General features: G+C 43.8%; 1 protein-coding gene across 1 annotated transcript in view; it reads left to right on the top strand.

The window, feature by feature from the left end:
* CDH13 (cadherin 13) overlaps window positions 1-24,681 on the top strand; it is an 867,885-nt gene that overhangs the window by 336,155 nt on the left and 507,049 nt on the right. Inside the window, exon 4 of the mRNA XM_075326087.1 lies at window positions 4,742-4,858. Within this exon, the coding sequence (XP_075182202.1) occupies window positions 4,742-4,858 (117 nt within the window). The remainder of the gene's footprint in view (window positions 1-4,741; window positions 4,859-24,681) is intronic.

Consider the following 24,681-nt stretch of genomic DNA (forward strand, 5'->3'; position numbering starts at 1 on the left):
TAGGGGTTTTGAGATACAGTTGACTTGTTGAGCCTTACGGAACACTAAGATTTAATTCTTATTTCCAAAATTTGCTATATGGACGCCATATTGTAACCGCAAGGTCAATAACCCATCATGAGGACAATTGAGTTTTGCTTAGCCGGAGAACCCATAATGTGCCGGTTATTGGATATTTAATGGGAAAATGAGACATTGGATGTTGTCCTTTCACGAGTCTGACGCTGACGGCTGTGTACAAGGTATAAAGATTGACAAATAGCATGGAAACCCCACTGTCTACTTGTCAGCGTAAGCCAAGGCTTATCATTTTTGACTGTGTGTGTTTTTACCAAAGCTTTCAAAAGAAGTGATAAGAATCCTACTTGATCCTTGGTTACAATTTACAAGAAGCAGAAATGATGCAATCATCTGCGGCTCAAACGGAAATTGAAAGGGTTAGCTGGCATCAAGAAGCAATAATAGAAGAAAATTAAGACTGACTGTAGGAGCCTGATGGACGGATACATGATGTACTCGGGAGCCATGGATTGCTTGTCGGTGCCTTATTTAGAGTTGCCAATTTTTTTCCGAATTTCATTCTATTTTTTTGCCGCTTTCTAGACCAGCATTGGTAAAACTTTATGCATCTGTATTTTTGCACTTGCTTTCCAATTGGGCTCTAGTGGATATTTTTAGGGGGCCTACAGGATGGGCTGTTGCTTTCTTAAAGGAATTTTCCACTTTTAGCAAAGTGGACCCTAAACATTTTTTCAGGCACATAAAATAAAGCTAATCAGTACTCGCCCATCCCTTTGCACTATTGACCCAGTCTGTGCTGCAGCCAATCACTGAGCTTATCAGCTCGTGCCACCTATATCAACAGATAACCTGAGCTCTCTAACAATGCCACGGAGAACTGAAGTGGGGAGGACGGGAACCTGTCACACGGAGTTTCACACAAACTTTGCCGACTGTCATGGCGGCGGCGGGCTTTGCTCACATTGCAGATTCTGGTCTCTGGGATTAACACAGGAAGACTCGGGCATCAACCTGGTGTGTGCTCAGTCATAGTAAGGCTAGCAAGAGTTAATCTCTGCTAGTCTGCTTGCTAGGCTCCTTTGATCACATGTGGTAGGGAAATCAATCACATCTGCTCCCCTCCTATTTATGCTGGATGAAATCTTCTACCCATGCCAGCTATAGTTAGTCTATGTTAGTGTGGGAACTTTGGTGTCCCAGACTTTCTAATGAAAGTGTGGCTTTTGCTTGAAGCAGTTGTGGAATTTACCCCTGTTATCTTGTAGCTTCCTTCCTGCTCTTGTTTTCATCCTAATCTCTTATTGTCTTATAACTCTATGTGTGCGTGCTGTGTAACTAGAGTTTTGGTCTCTCCTGTCTGTCTATTTCTGTGGTTTTTAATACGCTCCTGTCCCGTCCCTCCCTGGGGAAAGGGGAGGAGAAGAAGAAATAAGATCAGGACTGGTCAGGAAGGAGACTCAGGCCTCTTCACCATCAGGAGAATCCCTGAGGTTAGCAATAGCAAAGGGCCCCCTAACTTGAGGATTGGTTTAGGAGCCCCGGTTCCCTACTATCCCATAGTCATTGTGACAGAACCATATTCCTTTTATTTTGTATGCCTGCAAGCATTTGGGGACCACTTTCGTGAAAGTGGAAAAAAACCCTTTAAGCAGCCAGCGAATTAGTTTTGAGGTTATTACCACATTTTTTTGTTCTGTTTTGGAACTGTATTGCATATCCATTGGATGTCCAGTAGATGTGTGCCCCATCTCTGGAAACTGCATTTATCATGAAGATATAGCTTTGAGGAGAATGGAGAGGTGGATGTCAAAGCACTGATTTCTCTATTTCCGGAGATGGAGGCATCCCTTGGCCATTTGTGGCATATTCTATGAATGTGCCCTAAATATCCAGGATGCAATAACCCTTTGTGTGGTTGAGCAGATTGCATAACAGGTCATCGATCAATGAGGACACCACTGGGCCTTGCACTCTTCTTGATCCAACAAGTTTGACCTAAACCTATGCATAGATGGCTATGTAGGACGTTATGTGGACACCATAAAGTAGGACGAAATCTCTAGAACATACTACATAGGGCACCTTTGATCATCCTTAAACCTGGCTTGGTTAGAAATGCGTATAGTGTATTTTTTTTTTAAAATCTGTGGCCAGTTTCGTAGACGAGTCCACCATCCAAAGGATTCCTCAGTATAGATGCTTATCCTCTACGTCTTCTGCTGTAGAATGAGGAAGGTCCATGAGAGCTTATTGGGAACCAAAAATTTAAAAAAAAAAAAAGTTTTTTTTCCCCATGGGTAGATTAAAAATGGGGAGTAATGACGAGAGACAAAGAGCGAGACAGTTCTTAGAAGTTATGAACTTGGGTGGTAGACCCTCCAGGACAAACGCCTTTTGTTAGATGGGACTTGTGATCATTAGGTGCAGGTCCACCTCTAATAAGATGTAATCTATTGAGGAATACTGCAAATAGTGTTTAATTTTTCCTGTAGCGCCCCCACAGGTAAAATAAAGCCGAAAAATCAGTAGACTACGTTCAGGCTTACTGGATCTCCTAGACCAATGGTCTATGCTCTTGCGAATAAATGAGGATCTTAAGATTGGGGGTCTCCTCTCAGAAATCCTTAACGAAGGAGAACTCTCATAAAGACAACCACTGTCCGCACATGTTAGAGTACGATCTCATCAAAAAAGGGAATCTGTAGCTCAAGAGGCAGAAGGGGCAAATTTAGAAGATTTGAGAAGTCATGTTTTCCATGGATGGTTGAAACGTCTGCTCCGGTGATTTTGCCAGACTTCATTCGTCAACCCCTTCTTGATCTCGCTCAATCTTTATAAATGAAGAATTTCTGGTGTAAGATTACAATTTGCAAAGTCAACATTTGATTTTGAGCAATGAACGTCAGTTCCACCGGTTCTATCCAAGTAATCAATATCGAGCGAGGTGTTGAGGAATGCGTCCTACTTTTTCCGACAAGTTAGGGTTTGGGAATTGTCAGTAAAAGCTTTTGAAAGAAAGTCTTGAAAATTTCTTCTCTTTACGATCAATACTGAACTTGGGAATAAATGATTAATATCCAACACTTGACAATTTGACACCATCAAGACTAATTTATCGAAGTCTCTAAATGACCAGGAAAGCCAACATCTACTTCTGGTAACTAATAATGAGCTCCGTAAGGGCCCACCTTTCACGTAGCTTTTTAAATGCTTCCAGTGACAGATCAATATGTTTACAACATTCTCGCTTATTCCCATGACAAGAACTTAATGAAGTTTCCAAGAAAAAGAGTAATGTATGAAGTCTTCAAATACAGATTGGAACATTTGACTCTTCGAAATGGGAAAAAAGATTGTCAAAAATGATTACGTAAATGGGGTTTTAGACAAGATGAAGAAATTACCTTTGCTTATCAAGAAAGTCTCAAGACTTGATTGACCTAAATTTATGCCGTACTAGATGATTGCCGGTTCTAAACTAGTCTAAAACTTTTTGAAAACAGAAACATTAAGGGGGGTTTGAGTAGAGTTGAGCAAAAAAACAACCAAAGGTCCCCGGTCCAGTGACCACGTCAGGAATCTGTAGAGCACTGGGAACCCCCTACTATCTCCACCATTCCTCGCACCTCTCTGATAGTTCGATGTGACATTGTTACATTGAAATGCGATGCACGCCTAATAATCAGAAGAGGTTTGGGGACATCATGGGTTCAAGGAGGTTCACAAAGTTCTAGTCCGGCTGCCATTAGCTAAAGACATCGGTAATCTGTAGAGCCCTAGGAACCCCTTACTATCTGATAGTTTGATGTCTTCTGATAGTTTGATGTCACATCATTACATTGAAATGTGATGCACGACTACTAATAAGAAGAAGCGCTGAGAACATCATGGGTAAAAGGAGGTTCACAGAGTTCTAATCCGGTTCCCATGGACTAGAGACATCGGTAAGCTGTAGAGCCCTGGGAATCCCCTACTATCTCCACCATTCTTGGTGCCTCTTCTGATGTTTGATGTCACATCATTACATTGAAATGTGATTCATGACTACTAATCAGAAGAAGTGCTGAGAACGTTTTAGGTGAAAGGGGGTTCACAGAGCTCTAGTCCGGCCTTCATAGACTAAAGATGTTAGTAATCTGTAGAGCCCTGGGAACCCCCTACTATCTCCACCATTCCAGGTGCCTGTTCTGATAGTTTCATGTCACATCGTTACATTGAAATTCGATGCACGACTACTGATAAGAAGAGGCGCTGAGAACATCATGGGTAAAATGAGGTTCACGGAGTTCTAGCCCGGTTCCCATGGACTAGAGATGTCGGTAAGTTGTAGAGCCCTTGGAACCCCCTTATATCTCCACCATTCTTGGTGCCTCTTCTGGTAGTTTGATGTCACATCATTACATTGAAATGCGATGCATGACTTCTTATAAGAAGAGGTGCTGAGGACGTCCTAGGTAAAAGGAAGTTCACAGGGCTCTAGTCCGGCTGCCATGGCCTAGAGACGCAGCTACTGGTCCAGGTTCCTACAACTGTTTTTGCTCAACTCTAATTTTGAGGACTAGAAAAATATACCAAAATCAACCTGTGAACAAGTGGGGTGTTTTTACGCAAACAAAGCACCCAATATTTTCCAACCCTTTTAAATTAAGCCATTTATTGAAAATGTTTTTCGTTTGATTTTATAGATTTTCATTGGATGTGTTTTCTTTTACCCTTCTAGAACATGCTGAAAGCACCGAGACACCTTGCACTTTTGAGACACAGGAGATCAATTGTGGCGCCCCCTATCTCTATTCCGGAAAATCAGAGGACACCGTTTCCAAAAATTGTTGGAAAGGTAAGTCTCAATTCTTATTCTTTTGATTTGGTGGATCATAAGAATTTTTCTATCCTAAAAAGAGATGTTCTTCTCCTCTTCATTGGAAGAGTATTTCACTGGTTGGTGGAATGGTTGTGCACCATGTAGAATAGAGGGAGTCCTGTAGGAAAATGTGACTGGTCCCCCATTGGGGTGTTGGGTTTTGGCCTACAGGACAAAAAATGATGTGATTTCTGTTTTGCCCTCTGGATTTATGTTGCCAGGTCTAGACCCACAAAAACATCGGGATTGTGCCAATGTCAAAATGCCATCAGTAAAATAAGTATAAATTATTCGAGAAGTGTCTAGGATTCCAGTCCACCTGCATTGAGTGCATTGAGAAGAATCTGAGTACTTTGCTGCACATGAAGCTGATGGGACTGGACTCCCGGATTCGTCTTACTGATATGGTCTGGTGTTACCCAACCTTTTATGGAAGACTCAATTCCAGCTGCTTGAGAGGAGCAAATATATTTGCAGGACTCTAGGCCAGTAGCCATGTCTGTAATCTATGAGAGCCCCTTGAAACACCTCCTTTTTCACGATATCCTTGGGTTCTCTTTTGACTGATCAAGCCGTAAAGATGATGTGAGGCAAACCCTGGGATATGAAGATGAATTATGACTTCCAGTCATAATCGCTCTCATCACTCCATGGCAGTGCCCCCTCCCTTCTTGTTCTCAATGTCCACCATCTGGGAAGGTGTCACATCCCACTTACACCTCCAACAGCCATCTCCTGTGATATGGAGATTAGGTGACGTGGGAACAATGGACACAGGATGACTCCCTGCCGTGACCCTGTAGTAGGGGCTGCTATCTAATTAGCAAGGCTATGGAAGTATCCAGACAGAACGACTCCAGTAAAAAATGGTTCATATCTCGCAAGCCATATTTCCGATAAATATGGCAACCATAAAAATGGTGTCTCCGCATGCGGACGATGCTGGCACCCCCTTTTTATGGGAGCAGGACCTGGGGAAATACCCCAGGCGTGATATCAGCCAATGGGGAACTAGTAGACAAGTCACGAGTCCTCTCGTTCTGTAGCTAAATTCATAGCTGTCACAATGAGAGCGTCGGCGTCCGCCTACGACGCTCCCAGGCCAAGTTATGGCCATATTCCATGTTGTGGATTTTGTCCATAACTCCAGCCAGGGGTGGAGCAGTGCTCCCTCTGAGGTCACTAAGGTAGGAGGGGACCTGGATTTGCCCAGGTTGATAACCCTACTTCGGCCATTTTCCAGGGTTCTTTCGCTGGGGGTCACGTGTAGGAAACATCTGTGGGAAGGATCCTAGAAACCTGGCCTACAGCGCCCCCCTGTGGCCAGACGCACAAGGTAACTGCTGGAACTGTGTATGCCTGTTTGTAACCCATGCTTTGCTTGTAACTGTACTCTGACATAACTGTATATTCTGTAGATTCCCTATTGTATATATTGTAGTTCTAGTGTGCTTTAGGCTGATTAAATTATATAATTAATCTTGGGCTGCTCTGTTATCTCGATCTTGAATCCCACGTCTGTGTGTTCGGCTAATAGTTACCGTGAAGCGGTTGGTGGCAGCGAGTTTGTGCCAAGGATTATTGTGGGGAGGCCAGTGAGATTCGGGGAGGTTTTATATATTCCGCCCGCGGAGGTCGGGGGAATATATACCCTACTCTCACCGGGGACCCTTCAATAATCGGCATAAGTAGTATAGCGGCCTCCTTGCTTATCGTCGGGCAATTCCATAATTGGCCTGACTATAAGAGGGGCGCTAGAGAGCGCATCACGTGCTCTGTCTGTCGGTCGGGAGGTATAAAGGAGGGGTGACCCCCACTTGTTACCCCCCGATTGTGACGTACTGGTAGCCAGCGCGGGGGATTTCTGAGTGACCCCCCCGGTGGTTCGTGACAGATGACGATGTGCCAAACCGGCTAATCGGAAGAAGAGCCAGGGATGACATCAAGTAGGGGGAGATTCGTAGGTCTTCGGTCAAGCGGTCACGGAATATTGACCTGGCCACCAGAGAAGGGTCCTCCAAATTGATTAGCTCATCTCTATCAGCTACGTACTGGTGGATTTCTGGCCCCAATCTTGGCTCCTTACGGTCTCCTTGCATTGGAGCCCTCTATAGAGTTCTGCACATCTTGCAATCAGAAATCAATTTGGCCCCCTTGTATCTAAGAACCCTTGAGTACAATCACTGTCTTCATGCTAACTACATCCCTGGCTCCACCTGTGCACATCCTCATATTACCATATAGCGGTATTCTGGTCAGCTTCATAGAGACTATGGAAAGTTGCCTTTATTCACTGGTACGGAGTGGATACAATTGGACTTAGACTGTTCTGTTTCCTCTTTTACCCCCTTTCCGTCTTAATTTTGTGCCTGTATTAATGGTTCTGTGTTTTATCTTGTGGAGGCACTTGCATGTGTACCGCCCTGGGGCTCGGCCGGCTGCCAAGCTGCTCGGATCCGTGCTCGTCGGTGTGTGGCTTGAGCTCCTCCCGGACCCGGGGATCACGTTGCGCTGAAGGGAAGCTGGCGCTATGTGTAGGAATTTCGATGGGGAAGGTTCACGGCCGAGGCCGTGGCGTTTAGAGATGTAAGTTCGTGACGCCATTCATGGGTTGTGGTGAATGTGGACACCACCGCTGCCGTTAACTAGGCTCCCGAGGACGGTGTGATGCAGCCTGGTGTTGACTCCTCCGTGGGCAGGGGCTGATGGTCCCGGGGCCCAGTGGTTGTGAGGTGCGGGCGGGATGGTGCGGTGCGGTGCGCAGCCCGAGGGCACTGTTGTACTCACTATGACAGATACATCGGAGTCTCTGGTAAACCAAAATGGATGGTGGTCGGTGTCCGCAGCTGGCTGCGCTTTGCCCCTTACTCAGGTTGGTGGTTCCCGCTTTTTTCCCGCACCTCTGTGGTAGAACTTGACTGCCTATGCTTCAGCAACAGTAGTCCGCTCCCCGGCTTTATGTGTGTCGGGGAATCCGTTTGCCCTCAGGCACTGGCCCTTGGGATCTCTCTGCCTGTGCGGTGGCTTTCTATCCCCCTCGGTGGGCTGTTGACGTCTTTCGGGTCTTGGGACAGGAAAGGACCTAAGGTCCAGACCTCAATCAGTGAATTCGACGTGGTCCAGTGGCTTCTGGACCTCGTTCTGGGTCTGAGTACCCCTCCTGGTGCTCCAGTTTCCAGTTGGTTCCCCGGTTCGGTACCGGCGGGCCACTACCCTGTCCTGGTTCCTTATGATTCCACCAGCCGTCTTCCCGGTTCCTGCAGGCGGCAACCACCGTCTGCCTCCTGGTCACAGGGTATCCGGGCTCCTACCCAGATCCCTGACAGACGTTGACACACTGCTACTGCTCTCCTTCACCTCCAAAACTGATCTGTTTGTGTTTTTCCCGCCTCAGGCTATCCGAACTCCTCGGAGGGCGTGGCCAACTGCCTGGCTCCGCCCCCGGGTGTGAACGTCAAGACCTGAGAGGGATAACTCAGGGTTCTTAGGTTGGCTGGTTACACCTTTTTAGGGGCTGGTGTTTGTGCAGGGGGTCTACCTGTGACTACCTGGCTATTCCAGGGCGTCACACATGCACATTGGTTCCAGGGATGCAAACTATTCCTCTTAGGGACCCATTGATTTCTATTAATCAAATTTAGGAATGACTTAATTACAGTCTGCCCTAAATTGTGTACAAAAAAAAGACAAGAGGTGACCTTTTTAAGAAATCAGTGACCTAAAATAATTTTTGCAATTGGGTTTCGGAATTTTTTGGGGATCGATTCGTGCCTTCTTAAGCCTCTGTGTTACTGTCTATTGTTGGCTGCAGAATGAGCTAAAGTGGGCTTTACACGCTACGATATCGCTAGCAATTTCTAGCGATATCGAGCGGGTAAGCACCCGCCCCCGTCGCACATGCTATATCGTGTGATCACTGCTGCAGCGAACATTATCGCTACGGCAGCGTCACACGCACTTACCTGGTCGGCGGTGTCGCTGTGGCTGCCGAACAATCCCTCCCTCAAGGGGGAGGGACGCTCGGTATCACAGCGACGTCACTAAGCGGCCGGCCAATCAAAGCGGAGGGGCGGAGATGAGTGGGACGTAATATCCCGCCCACCTCCTTCCTTCCGCATTGTGGCCGGCGGCAGGTAAGGAGACGTTCCTCGCTCCTGCGGTGTCACACACAGCGATGTGTGCTGCCGCATGAGCGATGAACAACATGGATAAACAACCCTTACCGATTTTTGAGTTTGGGACGACCTCTCCATGGTGAACGATTTTCACCATTTTTGAGGTCGCTGGTAAGTGTCACACGCTGCGATATCGTTAATGACGCCGGATGTGCGTCACTAACGACGTGACCCCGATGATAAAACATTAACGATATCGTAGCGTGTAAAGCCCCCTTAAGAATCCTTCAGTGATCTTGTTCTGAGAAGAGTTCATCATCAGCATAACTGTATCTGAGCTCCTCCTAATTTATATATTGCCATTATCTATCTTCTAAGCTCCTCCTAATTTATATATTACCATTATGTATCTTCTGAGCTCCTCCTAGTTTATATATTACCATTATCTATCTTCGGAGCTCCTCCTAGTTTACATATTGCCATTATCTATCTTCTGAGCTATTCCTAGTTTATATATTACCATTATCTATCTTCTGAGCTCCCCCTAGCTTATACATTACCATTATCTGTCTTCTGAGCTCTTCCTAGTTTATATATTACCATTATCTATCTTCTGAGCTCCCCCTAGTTTATATATTACCCTTATCTGTTTTCTGAGCTCTTCCTAGTTTATATATTGCCATTATCTATCTTCTGAGCTCCTCCTAGTTTACATATTGCTATTATCTATCTTCTGAGCTCCTCCTACTTTATATATTGCCATTATCTATCTTCTGAGCTCCTCCTAGTTTATATATTACCATTATCTATCTTCTGAGCTACTCCTAGTTTATATATTACCATTATCTATCTTCTGAGCTCCCCCTAGCTTATACATTACCATTATCTGTCTTCTGAGCTCTTCCTAGTTTATATATTACCATTATCTATCTTCTGAGCTCCCCCTAGTTTATATATTACCCTTATCTGTTTTCTGAGCTCTTCCTAGTTTATATATTGCCATTATCTATCTTCTGAGCTCCTCCTAGTTTACATATTGCTATTATCTATCTTCTGAGCTCCTCCTAGTTTATATATTGCCATTATCTATCTTCTGAGCTCCTCCTAGTTTATATATTACCATTATCTATCTTCTGAGCTCCCCCTAGTTTATATATTACCATTATCTGTCTTCTGAGCTCTTCCTAGTTTATATATTGCCATTATCTATCTTCTGAGCTCCTACTAGTTTATATATTACCATTATCTATCTTTTGAGCTCCTCCTAGTTTATATATTACCATTATCTATCTTCTGAGCTCCTCCTAGTTTATATATTACCATTATCTATCTTCTGAGCTCCTCCTAGTTTATATATTACCATTATCTATCTTCTGAACTCCTCCTAGTTTACATATTGCCATTATCTATCTTCTGAGCTACTCCTAGTTTATATATTACCATTATCTATCTTCTGAGCTCCCCCTAGTTTATACATTACCATTTTCTGTCTTCTGAGCTCTTCCTAGTTTATATATTACCATTATCTATCTTCTGAGCTCCCCCTGGTTTATATATTACCCTTATCTGTTTTCTGAGCTCTTCCTAGTTTATATATTGCCATTATCTATCTTCTGAGCTCCTCCTACTTTACATATTGTCATTATCTATCTTCTGAGCTCCTCCTAGTTTATATATTACCATTATCTATCTTCTGAACTCCTCCTAGTTTACATATTGCCATTATCTATCTTCTGAGCTACTCCTAGTTTATATATTACCATTATCTATCTTCTGAGCTCCCCCTAGTTTATACATTACCATTTTCTGTCTTCTGAGCTCTTCCTAGTTTATATATTACCATTATCTATCTTCTGAGCTCCCCCTGGTTTATATATTACCCTTATCTGTTTTCTGAGCTCTTCCTAGTTTATATATTGCCATTATCTATCTTCTGAGCTACTCCTAGTTTATATATTACCATTATCTATCTTCGGAGCTCCTCCTAGTTTACATATTGCCATTATCTATCTTCTGAGCTATTCCTAGTTTATATATTACCATTATCTATCTTCTGAGCTCCCCCTAGCTTATACATTACCATTATCTGTCTTCTGAGCTCTTCCTAGTTTATATATTACCATTATCTATCTTCTGAGCTCCCCCTAGTTTATATATTACCCTTATCTGTTTTCTGAGCTCTTCCTAGTTTATATATTGCCATTATCTATCTTCTGAGCTCCTCCTAGTTTACATATTGCTATTATCTATCTTCTGAGCTCCTCCTACTTTATATATTGCCATTATCTATCTTCTGAGCTCCTCCTAGTTTATATATTACCATTATCTATCTTCTGAGCTACTCCTAGTTTATATATTACCATTATCTATCTTCTGAGCTCCCCCTAGCTTATACATTACCATTATCTGTCTTCTGAGCTCTTCCTAGTTTATATATTACCATTATCTATCTTCTGAGCTCCCCCTAGTTTATATATTACCCTTATCTGTTTTCTGAGCTCTTCCTAGTTTATATATTGCCATTATCTATCTTCTGAGCTCCTCCTAGTTTACATATTGCTATTATCTATCTTCTGAGCTCCTCCTAGTTTATATATTGCCATTATCTATCTTCTGAGCTCCTCCTAGTTTATATATTACCATTATCTATCTTCTGAGCTCCCCCTAGTTTATATATTACCATTATCTGTCTTCTGAGCTCTTCCTAGTTTATATATTGCCATTATCTATCTTCTGAGCTCCTACTAGTTTATATATTACCATTATCTATCTTTTGAGCTCCTCCTAGTTTATATATTACCATTATCTATCTTCTGAGCTCCTCCTAGTTTATATATTACCATTATCTATCTTCTGAGCTCCTCCTAGTTTATATATTACCATTATCTATCTTCTGAACTCCTCCTAGTTTACATATTGCCATTATCTATCTTCTGAGCTACTCCTAGTTTATATATTACCATTATCTATCTTCTGAGCTCCCCCTAGTTTATACATTACCATTTTCTGTCTTCTGAGCTCTTCCTAGTTTATATATTACCATTATCTATCTTCTGAGCTCCCCCTGGTTTATATATTACCCTTATCTGTTTTCTGAGCTCTTCCTAGTTTATATATTGCCATTATCTATCTTCTGAGCTCCTCCTACTTTACATATTGTCATTATCTATCTTCTGAGCTCCTCCTAGTTTATATATTGCCATTATCTATCTTCTGAGCTCCTCCTAGTTTATATATTACCATTATCTATCTTCTGAGCTCCCCCTAGTTTATATATTACCATTATCTGTCTTCTGAGCTCTTCCTAATTTATATATTGCCATTATCTATCTTCTGAGCTCCTCCTAGTTTATATATTACCATTATCTATCTTTTGAGCTCCTCCTAGTTTATATATTACCATTATCTATCTTCTGAGCTCCTCCTAGTTTATATATTACCATTATCTATCTTCTAAGCTCCTCCTAGTTTATATATTACCATTATCTATTTTCTAAGCTCCTCCTAGTTTATATATTACCATTATCTATTTTCTGAGCTCCCCCTAGTTTATATATTACCATTATCTATCTTCTGAGCTCCTCCTAGTTTATATATTACCATTATCGATCTTCTGAGCTCCTCCTAGTTTATTATATCATATGTGAGCTAACAAAGAATCCTTTGGTGATCTTGTTTAGAGGAGTGTATAACCATTCCCCATCTTCTGAGATCTTCCTAGTTTATAGATTACCATTATCTGTCTTCTACTTTCTAACCATTATCTATCTTCTGAGCTCCTCCTAGTTTATTACCATTATCTATGAGTTAACAAAGAATCCTTCAGTGATCTTGTTCCTAGAAGAGTTCATCATCATCATAACTTTATCTGAGCTCCTCTTAGTTTATATATTACCATTATCTATCTTTTACTTTTATTTATATCCATTATCTATCTTCTGAGCTCCTCCTTGTTTATATATTATCATTATCTATTTTCTACTACATAACCATTATCTATCTTCTGAGCTCCTCCAAGTTCATATATTACCATTATCTATCTTTTACCTTATTTAAAACCATTATCTATCTTCTGAGCTCCTCTTAGTTTATATATTATCATTATATATTTTCTACCTTATTTATAACCATTGTTTATCTTCTGAGCTTGTCCTAGTTTATACATTATCATTATCTATCTTTTACCTTTTTTATAACCATTACCTATTTTCTGACCTCCTCCTACTTTATATATTACCTTTATCTATTTTTTACATTATTTAGAAGCATTTTCTCTCTTCTGAGCTGCTCCTAGTTTATACATTACGATTATCTATCTTTTAAACCATTATTTATCTTTTGAGCTCCTCCTAGTTTATTCATTAACATTATCTAATTTTTACCTTTTATATTATATAACCATCATTTATCTTCTGAGCTACTCCTAGTTTATTCATTAACATTATCTAATTTTTACCTTTTATATTATATAACCATTATCTATCTTCTGAGCTCCTCCTAGTTTATACATTACCATTATCTATATTTTCCCTTATTTATAACCATTATCTATCTGCTGAGCTCCTCCTAGTTTATATATTACTATTATCTATCTTTTACCTTATTTATAACCATTATGTCAGGACCGGGAGGACTGGTAGACCCAGGAGGTGGATCCTCTGGACCGAGCACCCCACCGGGGGGCAGGGTACACGGCAGCCGGAGCACTGGCGTGGCCGGGACGGGAGCCGCGTCCCACAGGGGACGGGAAGACCAAAGTCACTGGTACAGGTGCCAGGTAGCAAAGACAAACAGTAGTCCAGGTAATGGGACACGGGACACGGCACAAGAGGACCTGAGCACCTAGCTCATAAGACTAAGCTTCAAGACACGTTGATCAGGCGCCGCCCACATGGAAAGGCCAGTCTTATATACCCATCACAGCCTCATGTCATTTCCTGCTGCAGGTGTGCTGGGCCTATAAGACCAGGAGAGTGGGCGCGGCCTGGTCCTATACAGAACCATGTGGCTAAGACTCAGAGTCAGACTCATAAGACCAGGAGCAGGACACAGGAGAGCACGAGCGGGAGCGGCAGCCATGACCGGTGGACACGTGGACTGGATCAGTGGTTAAGGAGCAGTGCAATGACGGTGAGGCCAGATCAGTGGGTACGGAGCGGTGCCGGAATGGTGCGACCGGATCAGCGGGTAAGGAGCGGTGCTGAGGCATCGGGAGCGTGACACATTATCTATCTTCTGAGCTCCTCCTAGTTTATACATTACCATTATCTATCTTTTACATTATTTATAACCATTGTTTATCTTCTGAGCTCCTCCTAGTTTATACATTACCATTATCTATCTTTTACCTTATTTATAATATTGTTTATCTTCTGAGCTCCTCCTAGTTTATACATTACCATTATCTATATTTTACCTTATTTATAACCATTATCTATCTTCTGAGCTCCTCCTAGTTTATATATTACCATTATCTATCTTTTACCTTATTTATAACCATTGTTTATCTTCTGAGCTCCTCCTAGTTTATACATTACAATTATCTTTCTTTTACCTTTATTTATAAACATTATCTATTGTCTTAGCTCCTCCTAGTTTATATATTATCATTATCTATTTTTTACCTTTTTTATAACCATTACCTATTTTCTGAGCTTCTCCTTATTTATATATTACCGTTATCTATTTTTTTTACCTTATTTATAACTATCTTCTGAGCTCCTCCTAGTTTATATATTACCATTACCTTTATCTTATTTATAACCATGACCTATTTTCAGAGCTCCTCCTAGTTTATTATCACATAGTCCCACTTTGATGTGCCCTGTGGTTATAAATAGGCATAGAGTATCACAGAAGAAGAACACAATGGTTATAAACGTTTCTCAGAACCAGATCACTGAGGAATTCTCAGTTAACTCATTCTGCAGCCGAAAATAGTGCAACACCGAGGCTATAGAAGGCAAACACTGCATTTTTTCATTGAAAAAAGACATAAAAATGCCGCTGAGGGTATCCTATAAAAACAGCGCCACTCCTGTCTACAGGTTGTTTGTGGTATTGCAACAGTGTAATCCAAGAAGAAGTCACTGTTTTTGGGTGAAAGTAGACTTTTATGTTTTGAAGCCTTAAAATGTTACAACCTCTGTATATAATGTTTGTATAATGGATACATTGATTTATGGTAGTGCGTTCACTTATTAAAGACCCCAAACCTAAGCCCCCATACTCGCTAATTGTCATCTGTTATCCGGATATTCGCCGTTGCCAGTGACGAGGTCCAATTCTAGGTTGGTAATTGCGGGGGATTCATTGTCTTCCAGCTTTTCAATTAAACGCCGCTCGGTCGCGCTAATTGACGCTGCGATCATGGGAATGAATTGACCGCGTTGAGCCACTTAGCGGCTCGTCTTTGCATTCCATTAACTAGCGGTCGGCGGAACCTCTCGTAGGACGCACGCGGCCCGGATTTGACAAATCACACAGGGTATGCGATCTAACGGGATGACAATGAAATTAAAATGTCTCATACGCTCTTGGCAGCTTCCGGCTTGGAGTCCAGATGGTGCCGGTGACAAATGGCGGACGTTATTGATGTGCCTTTTCCTTTACGGCTGGCTCGCCAACAGTAGCAAAAGGAGGATATTAGATTCCATTTTTCCTGGTCTCCGTCCATATGTTTCCCCTCCGCGTATTTGTCCACATCGGCAGGGTATACAGGCCGCCTTTAATTACAATGATGGCTGATTTGTCAGGGCTCCATTAACCATGATGGATATGTAGTGGTTTTCTATGACTTTAACTCCTGTGAACGAGGCTGAGAAATAAGAGAGATTAACACCGGATGTAAAGAATGGAATAAAGATACATTCCCCCTCTGTCCCTCTTTCTTGCTGTTTCCCTCTTTCTCGCTCTGTCCCTTTTTCTCGCTCTGTTCCTCTTTGTCGCTCTTTCCCTCTTTCTCGCTCTGTCCCTCTTTCTCGCTCTGTCCCTCTTTCTCGCTCTGTCCCTCTTTCTCGCTCTGTCCCTCTTTCTCGCTCTGTCCCTCTTTCTTGCTGTTTCCCTCTTTCCCGCTCTGTCCCTCTTTCTCTCTCTTTCCATCTTTGTCACTCTTTCCCTCTTTCTTGCTGTTTCCCTCTTTCTTGCTCTTTCCCTTTTTCTCACTCTTTCCCTCTTTCTCGCTCTTTCCCTCTTTCTTGCTCTTTCCCTCTTTCTCATTCTGTCCCTTTTTCTCGCTCTGTTCCTTTTTATCCCTCTGTCCCTTTTTCTCACTTTTTCCCCCTTTCTCGCTCTGTTCCTCTTTCTCGCTCTCTCTCCCTCTTTCTCGCTCTTTCCCTCTTTCTCGCTCTGTACTTCTTTCTCGCTCTCTCCCTCTTTCTCGCTGTGTCCCTCTTTCTCGCTCTCTCCCTCTTTCTCGCTCTGTCCCTCTTTCTCGCTCTTTCCCTCTTTCTCGCTCTGTCCCTCTTTCTCGCTCTTTCCCTCTTTCTTGCTCTGTCCCTCTTTCTCGCTCTTTCCCTATTTCTCACACTTTCACTCTTTCTTGCTCTGTCCCTTCTTTTTTGCTTTCCCTTTTTCCCTCTTTCTCATTCTGTCCCTCTTTCTCGGTGTCCCTCTTTCTCGCTCTCTCCCTCTTTCTTGCTCTGTCCTTCTTTCTCCCTCTGTTCCTCTTTCTCGTTCTTTCCCTCTTTCTCACTCTGTCCCTCTTTCTCACTTTGTCCCTCTTTTTCACTCTGTCCCTGTTTGTCACTTTGTCCCTCTTTTTCACTCTGTCCCTCTTTCTCGCTTTGTCCCTCTTTCTCGCTCTGTCCCTCTTTCTCGCTCTGTCCCTCTTTCTCGCTTTGTCCCTCTTTCTCGCTCTTTACCTCTTTCTCGCTTTGTCCCTCTTTTTCACTCTGTCCCTCTTTCTCTCTCTGTCCCTCTTTCTCTTTCCTTCTTTCTTGCTCTTTCCCTCTTTCTCGCTCTGTCCCTCTTTCTCGCTCTGTCCCTCTTTCTCGCTCTGTCCTTCTTTCTCCCTGTCCCTCTTTCTCGTTCTTTCCCTCTTTCTCACTCTGTCCCTCTTTCTCGCTTTGTCCCTCTTTCTCGCTCTGTCCCTCTTTCTCGCTCTGTCCCTCTTTCTCGCTTTGTCTCTCTTTCTCGCTCTTTACCTCTTTCTCGCTTTGTCCCTCTTTTTCACTCTGTCCCTCTTTCTCGCTCTGTCCCTCTTTCTCTTTCCTTCTTTCTTGCTCTTTCCCTCTTTCTCGCTCTGTCCCTCTTTCTCTTTCCTTCTTTCTTGCTCTTTCCCTCTTTCTTGCTCTTTCCCTCTTTCTCGCTCTGTCCCTCTTTCTCGCTCTGTCCCTCTTTCTCGCTCTGTCCCTCTTTCTCGCTCTGTTCCTCTTTATCACTCTTTCCCTCTTTCTCTCTCTTTCCCTTTTTCTCCTTCCTTCTTTCTTGCTCTTTCCCTCTTTCTTTCTCTGTCCCGGCTTGGAGTCCAGATGGTGCCGGTGACAAATGGCGGACGTTGTTGATGTGCCTTTTCCTTTACGGTTGGCTCGTCAACAGTAGCAAAAGGAGGATATTAGATTCCATTTTTCCTGGTCTCCGTCCATATGCTTCCCCTCCGCGTATTTGTCCACACCGGCAGGGTATACAGGCCGCCTTTAATTACAATGATGGCTGATTTGTCAGGGCTCCATTAACCATGATGGATATGTAGTGGTTTTCTATGACAAGCTAAAAGCTGTAAAGAAATTTACTTACCGCTGATTGCCCGGTGCGGCCGTAATCCTCCGTTTTTTTTTTATTTTTCCTTGTCAAGTTCAGACACTTTGACAGAAAACTAATATTCCCCCAAAAAAAAGTGCAAATTGAGAGGTTTGGGCAAATCTCTGTGATTACGCTTCAGATACGGTTTTTAGAATTTTAGTGGCGGCTGAAATCACTTATTGACGGCCCTCGATGTGTCATTTGGACGCCGATGCCGGTGGTTTGGGTGGAGAATGCTCAACGCAGCCTGTAATCTGGAGGGGGTTTATTCTTGGTTCTTTATTTTTTAACTCCTGTGAACGTGGCTGAGAAACAAGAGAGATTAACACCGGATGTAAAGCATGGAATAAAGATACATTCCTCCTCTGTCCCTCTTTCCTCCTCTTTTCTTCTCTCTCGCTCTTTCCCTCTTTCTCGCTCTGTCCCTCTTTCTGGCTCTGTCCCTCTTTCTCGCTCTATCCCTCTTTCTGGCTCTGTCCCTCTTTCTCGCTCTATCCCTCTTTCTGGCTCTGTCCCTCTTTCTCGCTCTGTCCCTCGTTCTTGCTCTGTCCCTCTTTCTCGCTCTGTCCCTCTTTCTGGCTCTGTCCCTCTTTCTCGCTCTATCCCTCTTCCTTGCTCTATTCCTCTTTTTCGCTCTGTCCCTCTTTTTCGCTCTGTCCCTCTTTTTCACTCTGTCCCTTTTTCTCGCTCTTTCCCTCTTTCTTGCTGTATCCCTCTTCATCGCTTTATTTCTCTTTTTCGCTCTGTTCCTCTTTCTCGCTCTTTCCCTTTTTCTCGCTCTTTCCCTTTTTCTTGCTCTTTCTCTCTCTCTGTCCATCTCTCGCTCTTTGCCTCTTTCTCGCGCTTTCCCTCTTTCTCGCTCTGTCCCTCTTTCTCGCTCTTTCCCTCTTTCTCACTCTGTCCCTCTTTCTCGCTTTGTCCCTCTTTCTTGCTCTGTCCCTCTTTCTTGCTCTGTCCCTCTTTCTCTCTCTGTCCCTCTTTCTCGCTCTGTCCCTTTTTCTCACTCTGTCCCTCTTTCTCGCTCTGTCCCTCTTTCTCACTCTGTGCCCCTTTCTCGCTCTTTCCCTCTTTCTCGCTCTTTCCCTCTTTCTCGCTCTGTCCCTCTTTCTCGCTCTTTCCCTCTTTCTCGCTCTGTCCCTCTTTCTCGCTCTGTCCCTCTTTCTCCCTCTGTACCTCTTTCTCGCTCTGTCCCTCTTTCTCGCTCTTTCCCTCTTTCTCACTCTGTCCTTCTTTCTCACTCTGTCCCTCTTTCTCGCTCTCTCCCTCTTTCTCGCTCTGTCCCTCTTTCTCGCTCTGTCCCTCTTTCTCGCTCTGTCCCTCTTTCTCGCTCTGTCCCTCTTTCTCGCTCTGTCCCTCTTTCTCGCTCTGTCCCTCTTTCTCGCTCTGTCCCTCTTTCTCGCTCTGTCCCTCTTTCTCGCTCTGTCCCTCTTTCTCGCTCTGTCCCTCTTTCTCGCTCTGTCCCTCTTTCTCACTCTGTCACTCTTTCTTTCTCTGTCCCTCTTTCTCGCTCTGTCCCTTTTTCTCACTCTGTCCCTCTTTCTCGCTCTGTCCCTCTTTCTCGCTCTTTCCCTCTTTCTCGCTCTGGCCCTCTTTCTCACTCTGTCCCTCTTTCTCACTCTGTGCTCCTTTCTCCCTCTGTCCCTCTTTCTCACTCTGTGCCTCTTTCTCACTCTGTGCCTCTTTCTCGCTCTTTCCCTCTTTCTCGCTCTTTCCCTCTTTCTCACTCTGTCCCTCTTTCTCGCTCTGTCCCTCTTTCTCGCTCTGTCCCTCTTCCTCGCTCTGTCCCTCTTTCTCGCTCTATTTCTCTTTCTCGCTCTGTCCTTCTTTCTCCCTCTGTCCCTCTTTCTCGCTTTGTCCCTCTTTCTCGCTCTTTCCCTCTTTCTCACTCTGTCCCTCTTTCTCGCTCTGTCCCTCTTTCTCGCTCTGTTCCTCTTTCTCGTTCTTTCCCTCTTTCTCGCTCTGTCCCTCTCGCTCTGTCCTTCTTTCTCGCTCTGTCCCTCTTTCTCGCTCTGTTCCTCTTTCTCGTTCTTTCCCTCTTTCTCGCTCTGTCCCTCTTTCTCGCTCTGTCCTTCTTTCTCGCTCTGTCCCTCTTTCTCGCTCTGTCCCTCTTTCTCGCTCTGTCCCTCTTTCTCGCTCTGTCCTTCTTTCTCGCTCTGTCCCTCTTTCTCGCTCTGTCCCTCTTTCTCGCTCTGTCCCTCTTTCTCGCTCTGTCCCTCTTTCTCGCTCTGTCCTTCTTTCTCACTCTGTGCCTCTTTCTCACTCTGTGCCTCTTTCTCTTTCATTCTCTCTTTCTCACTCTGTCCCTCGTTCTTGCTCTGTCCCTCTTTCTCTCTCAGTCCCTCTTTCTCGCTCTGTCCCTCTTTCTCGCTCTGTCCCTCTTTCTCGCTCTGTCCCTCTTTCTAGCTCTGTCCCTCTTTCTCGCTCTGTCCCTCTTTCTCGCTCTGTCCCTCTTTCTAGCTCTGTCCCTCTTTCTCGCTCTGTCCCTCTTTCTAGCTCTGTCCCTCTTTCTCGCTCTGTCCCTCTTTCTCGCTCTGTCCCTCTTTCTCGCTCTGTCCCTCTTTCTCGCTCTGTCCCTCTTTCTCGCTCTGTCCCTCTTTCTCACTCTGTCCCTCTTTCTCACTCTGTTCCTCTTTCTCACTCTGTCCCTCTTTCTCGCTCTGTCCTTCTTTCTCACTCTGTCCCTCTTTCTCGCTCTGTCCCTCTTTCTCGCTCTGTCCCTCTTTCTCGCTCTGTCCCTCTTTCTCCCTCTGTCCCTCTTTCTCTCTCTGTTCCTCTTTCTCACTCTGTTCCTTTTTCTCGCTCTGTCCCTCTTTCTCCCTCTGTCCCTCTTTCTCGCTCTGTCCCTCTTTCTCGCTCTGTCCCTCTTTCTCGCTCTGTCCCTCTTTCTCTCTCTGTTCCTCTTTCTCTCTCTGTTCCTCTTTCTCGCTCTGTCCCTCTTTCTCGCTCTGTCCCTCTTTCTCGCTCTGTCCCTCTTTCTCACTCTGTCCCTCTTTCTCGCTCTGTCCCTCTTTCTCGCTCTGTCCCTCTTTCTCGCTCTGTTCCTCTTTCTCTCTCTGTCCCTCTTTCTCGCTCTGTCCCTCTTTCTCGCTCTGTCCCTCTTTCTCGCTCTGTCCCTCTTTCTCGCTCTGTCCCTCTTTCTCGCTCTGTCCCTCTTTCTCGCTCTGTCCCTCTTTCTCGCTCTGTCCCTCTTTCTCACTCTGTCCCTCTTTCTCGCTCTGTCCCTCTTTCTCGCTCTGTCCCTCTTTCTCACTCTGTCCCTCTTTCTCGCTCTGTCCCTCTTTCTCGCTCTGTCCCTCTTTCTCGCTCTGTCCCTCTTTCTCACTCCGTCCTTCTTTCTTTCTGTCCGTCCTTCAATCTGTTTATCCATCTCACATCTATCTATCTATGATATAACTACTTGATCTATAAATCTGACAGCACAATCTCTTGGTCGTCCATTTTTTGTCTTTCTTCCCCAATATTGCCGCTCTTCTCTGGCCACACATGGCGATCTGCGGACTTGCAGAATTATTGTCTTTTTGCCTGATATTATTCTTATTTTTGATGCCGGGGTCGGTTGTTTTTGCTCTCGGGCGTCCATTAGTGTCGGAGTTTGCGGTGATGGAGAGCTTGGTTTCGGGCCGTCTCCGCTGTCGGATCCCACAGATCTGCGCTCAGCATGGAAGATCTTCACGTTCCTCCATAACTTACAAACAACTCCTGGAGCATCACCTCTCGCTCCCGCCACTTTCATGCGGACCCTCGCAGATAAACCAGCGCTTGCAGGACACAGCTGGAGACAGACGTGCGGTGAGCGCACAGTGCCGGACGGGCGGCGTGTGCAGGGTCCGCTGTGATGTGGTAACATCTATATGGAGAAGAATTCACGCTGGAAAGTGAGAGAATCACAAAGCTCTGATTGTATTATTTTTAATATGAGGATATAGGATGATAGAGGCTGGAAACACACAGGGAAGATAATGGGACGGAGAGAACGAAAAGTACATAAAGAAGAAATAAATACAAAGGAAGAGGATCAAGAAGCTACAAACAAAAAGATGTATGAAAGAGGCAAAAATGCAAGATAGACGGATAGAGAGAAAGATATTAGATAGATGTAGATGGATAGACAGATCGATAGACGGATAAAAGATGGATACGAGGGTATGAGCCGGAAAGACAGGAGGGGATAGACGAGAAATGGAGAGAGAATAATAGATAGATATGGAACAGACAGACCAACAAATGACGGATAAAAGGATAAATGAATGAAGGGATGGATAAATGGATAGATAGATAAATAAATAGATTGATGAGTAGATGGATGGACAGATGGATGCATGGATGGATAAATGAATGAATGGATGGATAAATGAATGGATGGACAAATGAATGGAGGGATGGATAAATGGATGAACAGATTGATAAATTAATGGATGGATGGATAAATAGATGGATGCATAGATGGTTAAATGAATCAATAGATGGATATATGAATGGATGGGTGGATAAATGAATGGAGGGATGGATGAATGAATGGAAGGATGGATGGATGAATGAATGAATGAATGAATGAATGAATGAATGAATGGAAGGTAGGATAGATAAATAGATAAGCAAATAAATGGAAAGATAAATAAATCGATGGACAGACGGTTAAATTAATAGATTGATGAGTAGTTGGATGGACAGATGGACGCATGGATGGATGAATGAATGAATGGATGGATAAATGGATGGACAGACGGGTGACTAGAGGGATGGATAATTGGATGGACAGATTGATAAATTAATGAATGGATGGATGGACATATGGATAAATAGATGGATGCACAGATGGTTAAACGAATGAATAGATGGATATAGACATGGATGTATAGATGAATGAATGAATGAATGAATGAATGAATGGAAGGATGGATAGATTGATGGACAGATGGATAAATTAATAGATTGATGAGTAGATGGATGGACAGATGGACGCATGGATGGATAAATGAATGGAATTGATAAATTAATGGAAGGATAGATGGACAAATGGACAAATAGATGGATGCATAGATGGTTAAATGAATGAATAGATGGATATATGAATGGATGGGCGGATAAATGAATGGAGGGATGGATGGATGGATGAATGAATAGAGGGATAAATGAATGAATGAATGAATGAATGAAAGGATAGATGAATGAATGAATGAATGAATCAATGGAGGATGGATAGATTGATGGACAGATAGATAAATGAATAGATTGATGAGTAGTTGGATGGACAGATGAATGCATGGATGGATAAATGAGTGGACGGATGGATGGATGAATGGAGGGATGGACAAATGAATAGATGGATGGTTAAATAAATGAACAGCTGGATAAATTAATTGACGGATGGATAAATGAGTGGAGGGATGGATACAGGAATGAATGGAGGGATGGATAAATGAGTGGAGGGATGGATACAGGAATGAATGGAGGGATGGATAAATGAGTGGAGGGATGGATACAGGAATGAATGGAGGGATGGATAAATGAGTGGAGGGATGGATACAGGAATGAATGGAGGGATGGATAAATGAGTGGAGGGATGGATACAGGAATGAATGGAGGGATGGATAAATGGATGGACAAATTGATAAATGAGTGGAGGGTGGACAGATGGATAAGTTGAAAAACGGGTGGATAAATGAATGGACTGGTGGATAAATGACAACCTAGATAGATATGAGCTAAATATTAGATATTAATGTCTGGCCGCTGCTCAGTCCCCTCCCCCCTTAGAATATATATATATATATATATATATATATATATATATATATATATATATATGCACACTCAGGCGACCTGCGCGTGCTGTGTTTGCAAGGTTGGGAAGGAGCTGCTGGATGATCGAGCATTTGGCAGTTTAAGGAAATCTATTCTCCAAAACGCCGCAGTTGCTGCATCTTTATGTAACTTTAATCCCCCTGATCGCCATCAGACTAAATGCCCCTGAGTCTGAGACCCTTTCCTACAATGCCCGGTGACCGGCCCTGGACCCCCCCAGGCTCATAGCACAGGCTGACACCTCAGGTTTCCTCTGGCTTGGGGCACTTTTTGGAGAATGTTTGCTTTTGGTAACAGATAATAAATGTGAGTGAAGCCGCCTCTGCGCACGTTTCTTGTAATCTGCGCAATGCTCCTGTAATCTGCGCATGTTTCTTGTAATCTGTGCAATGCTCCTGTAATCTGCGCATGTTTCTTGTAATCTGTGCAATGCTCCTGTAATCTGCGCACGTTTCCTGTAATCTGCGCACGGCTCCTGTAATCTGCACACGGTTCCTGTAATCTGCACATGTTTCCTGTAATCTGTGCACGTTTCCTGTAATCTGTGCACGTTTCCTGTAATCTATGCACGGCTCTCGTAATCTGCACGCGTTTACTGTAATCTGTGCACGTTTCCTGTAATCTGCTCAATGCTCCTGTAATCTGCGCACGTTTCCTGTAATCTGCGCACATTTCTTGTAATCTGCGCACGTTTCCTGTAATCTGCGCACGTTTCCTGTAATCTGCACACGTTTCCTGTAATCTGCGCACGGCTCCCGTAATCTGCTCACATTTCCTGTAATCTGCACACATTTCCTGTAATCTGCGCACGTTACTTGTAATCTGCGCACGTTTCCTGTAATCTGCACACGTTTCCTGTAATCTGCGCACGGCTCCCGTAATCTGCTCACATTTCCTGTAATCTGCACACATATCCTGTAATCAGCGCACGTTTCCTGTAATCTGCGCACGTTTCCTGTAATCTGCGCACGTTTCCTGTAATCTGCGCACATTTCTTGTAATCTGCGCACAGCTCCTGTAATCTGCGCACGTTTCTTGTAATCTACACACGTTTCCTGTAATCTGCGCACGTTTCCTGTAATCTGCACACGCTTTTTGTAATCTGCACGTTTCCTGTAATCTGTGCAATGCTCCTGT

Source organism: Anomaloglossus baeobatrachus, chromosome 10 (assembly GCF_048569485.1).
Source record: "Anomaloglossus baeobatrachus isolate aAnoBae1 chromosome 10, aAnoBae1.hap1, whole genome shotgun sequence".
NCBI classification, from domain to species: domain Eukaryota; kingdom Metazoa; phylum Chordata; class Amphibia; order Anura; family Aromobatidae; genus Anomaloglossus; species Anomaloglossus baeobatrachus.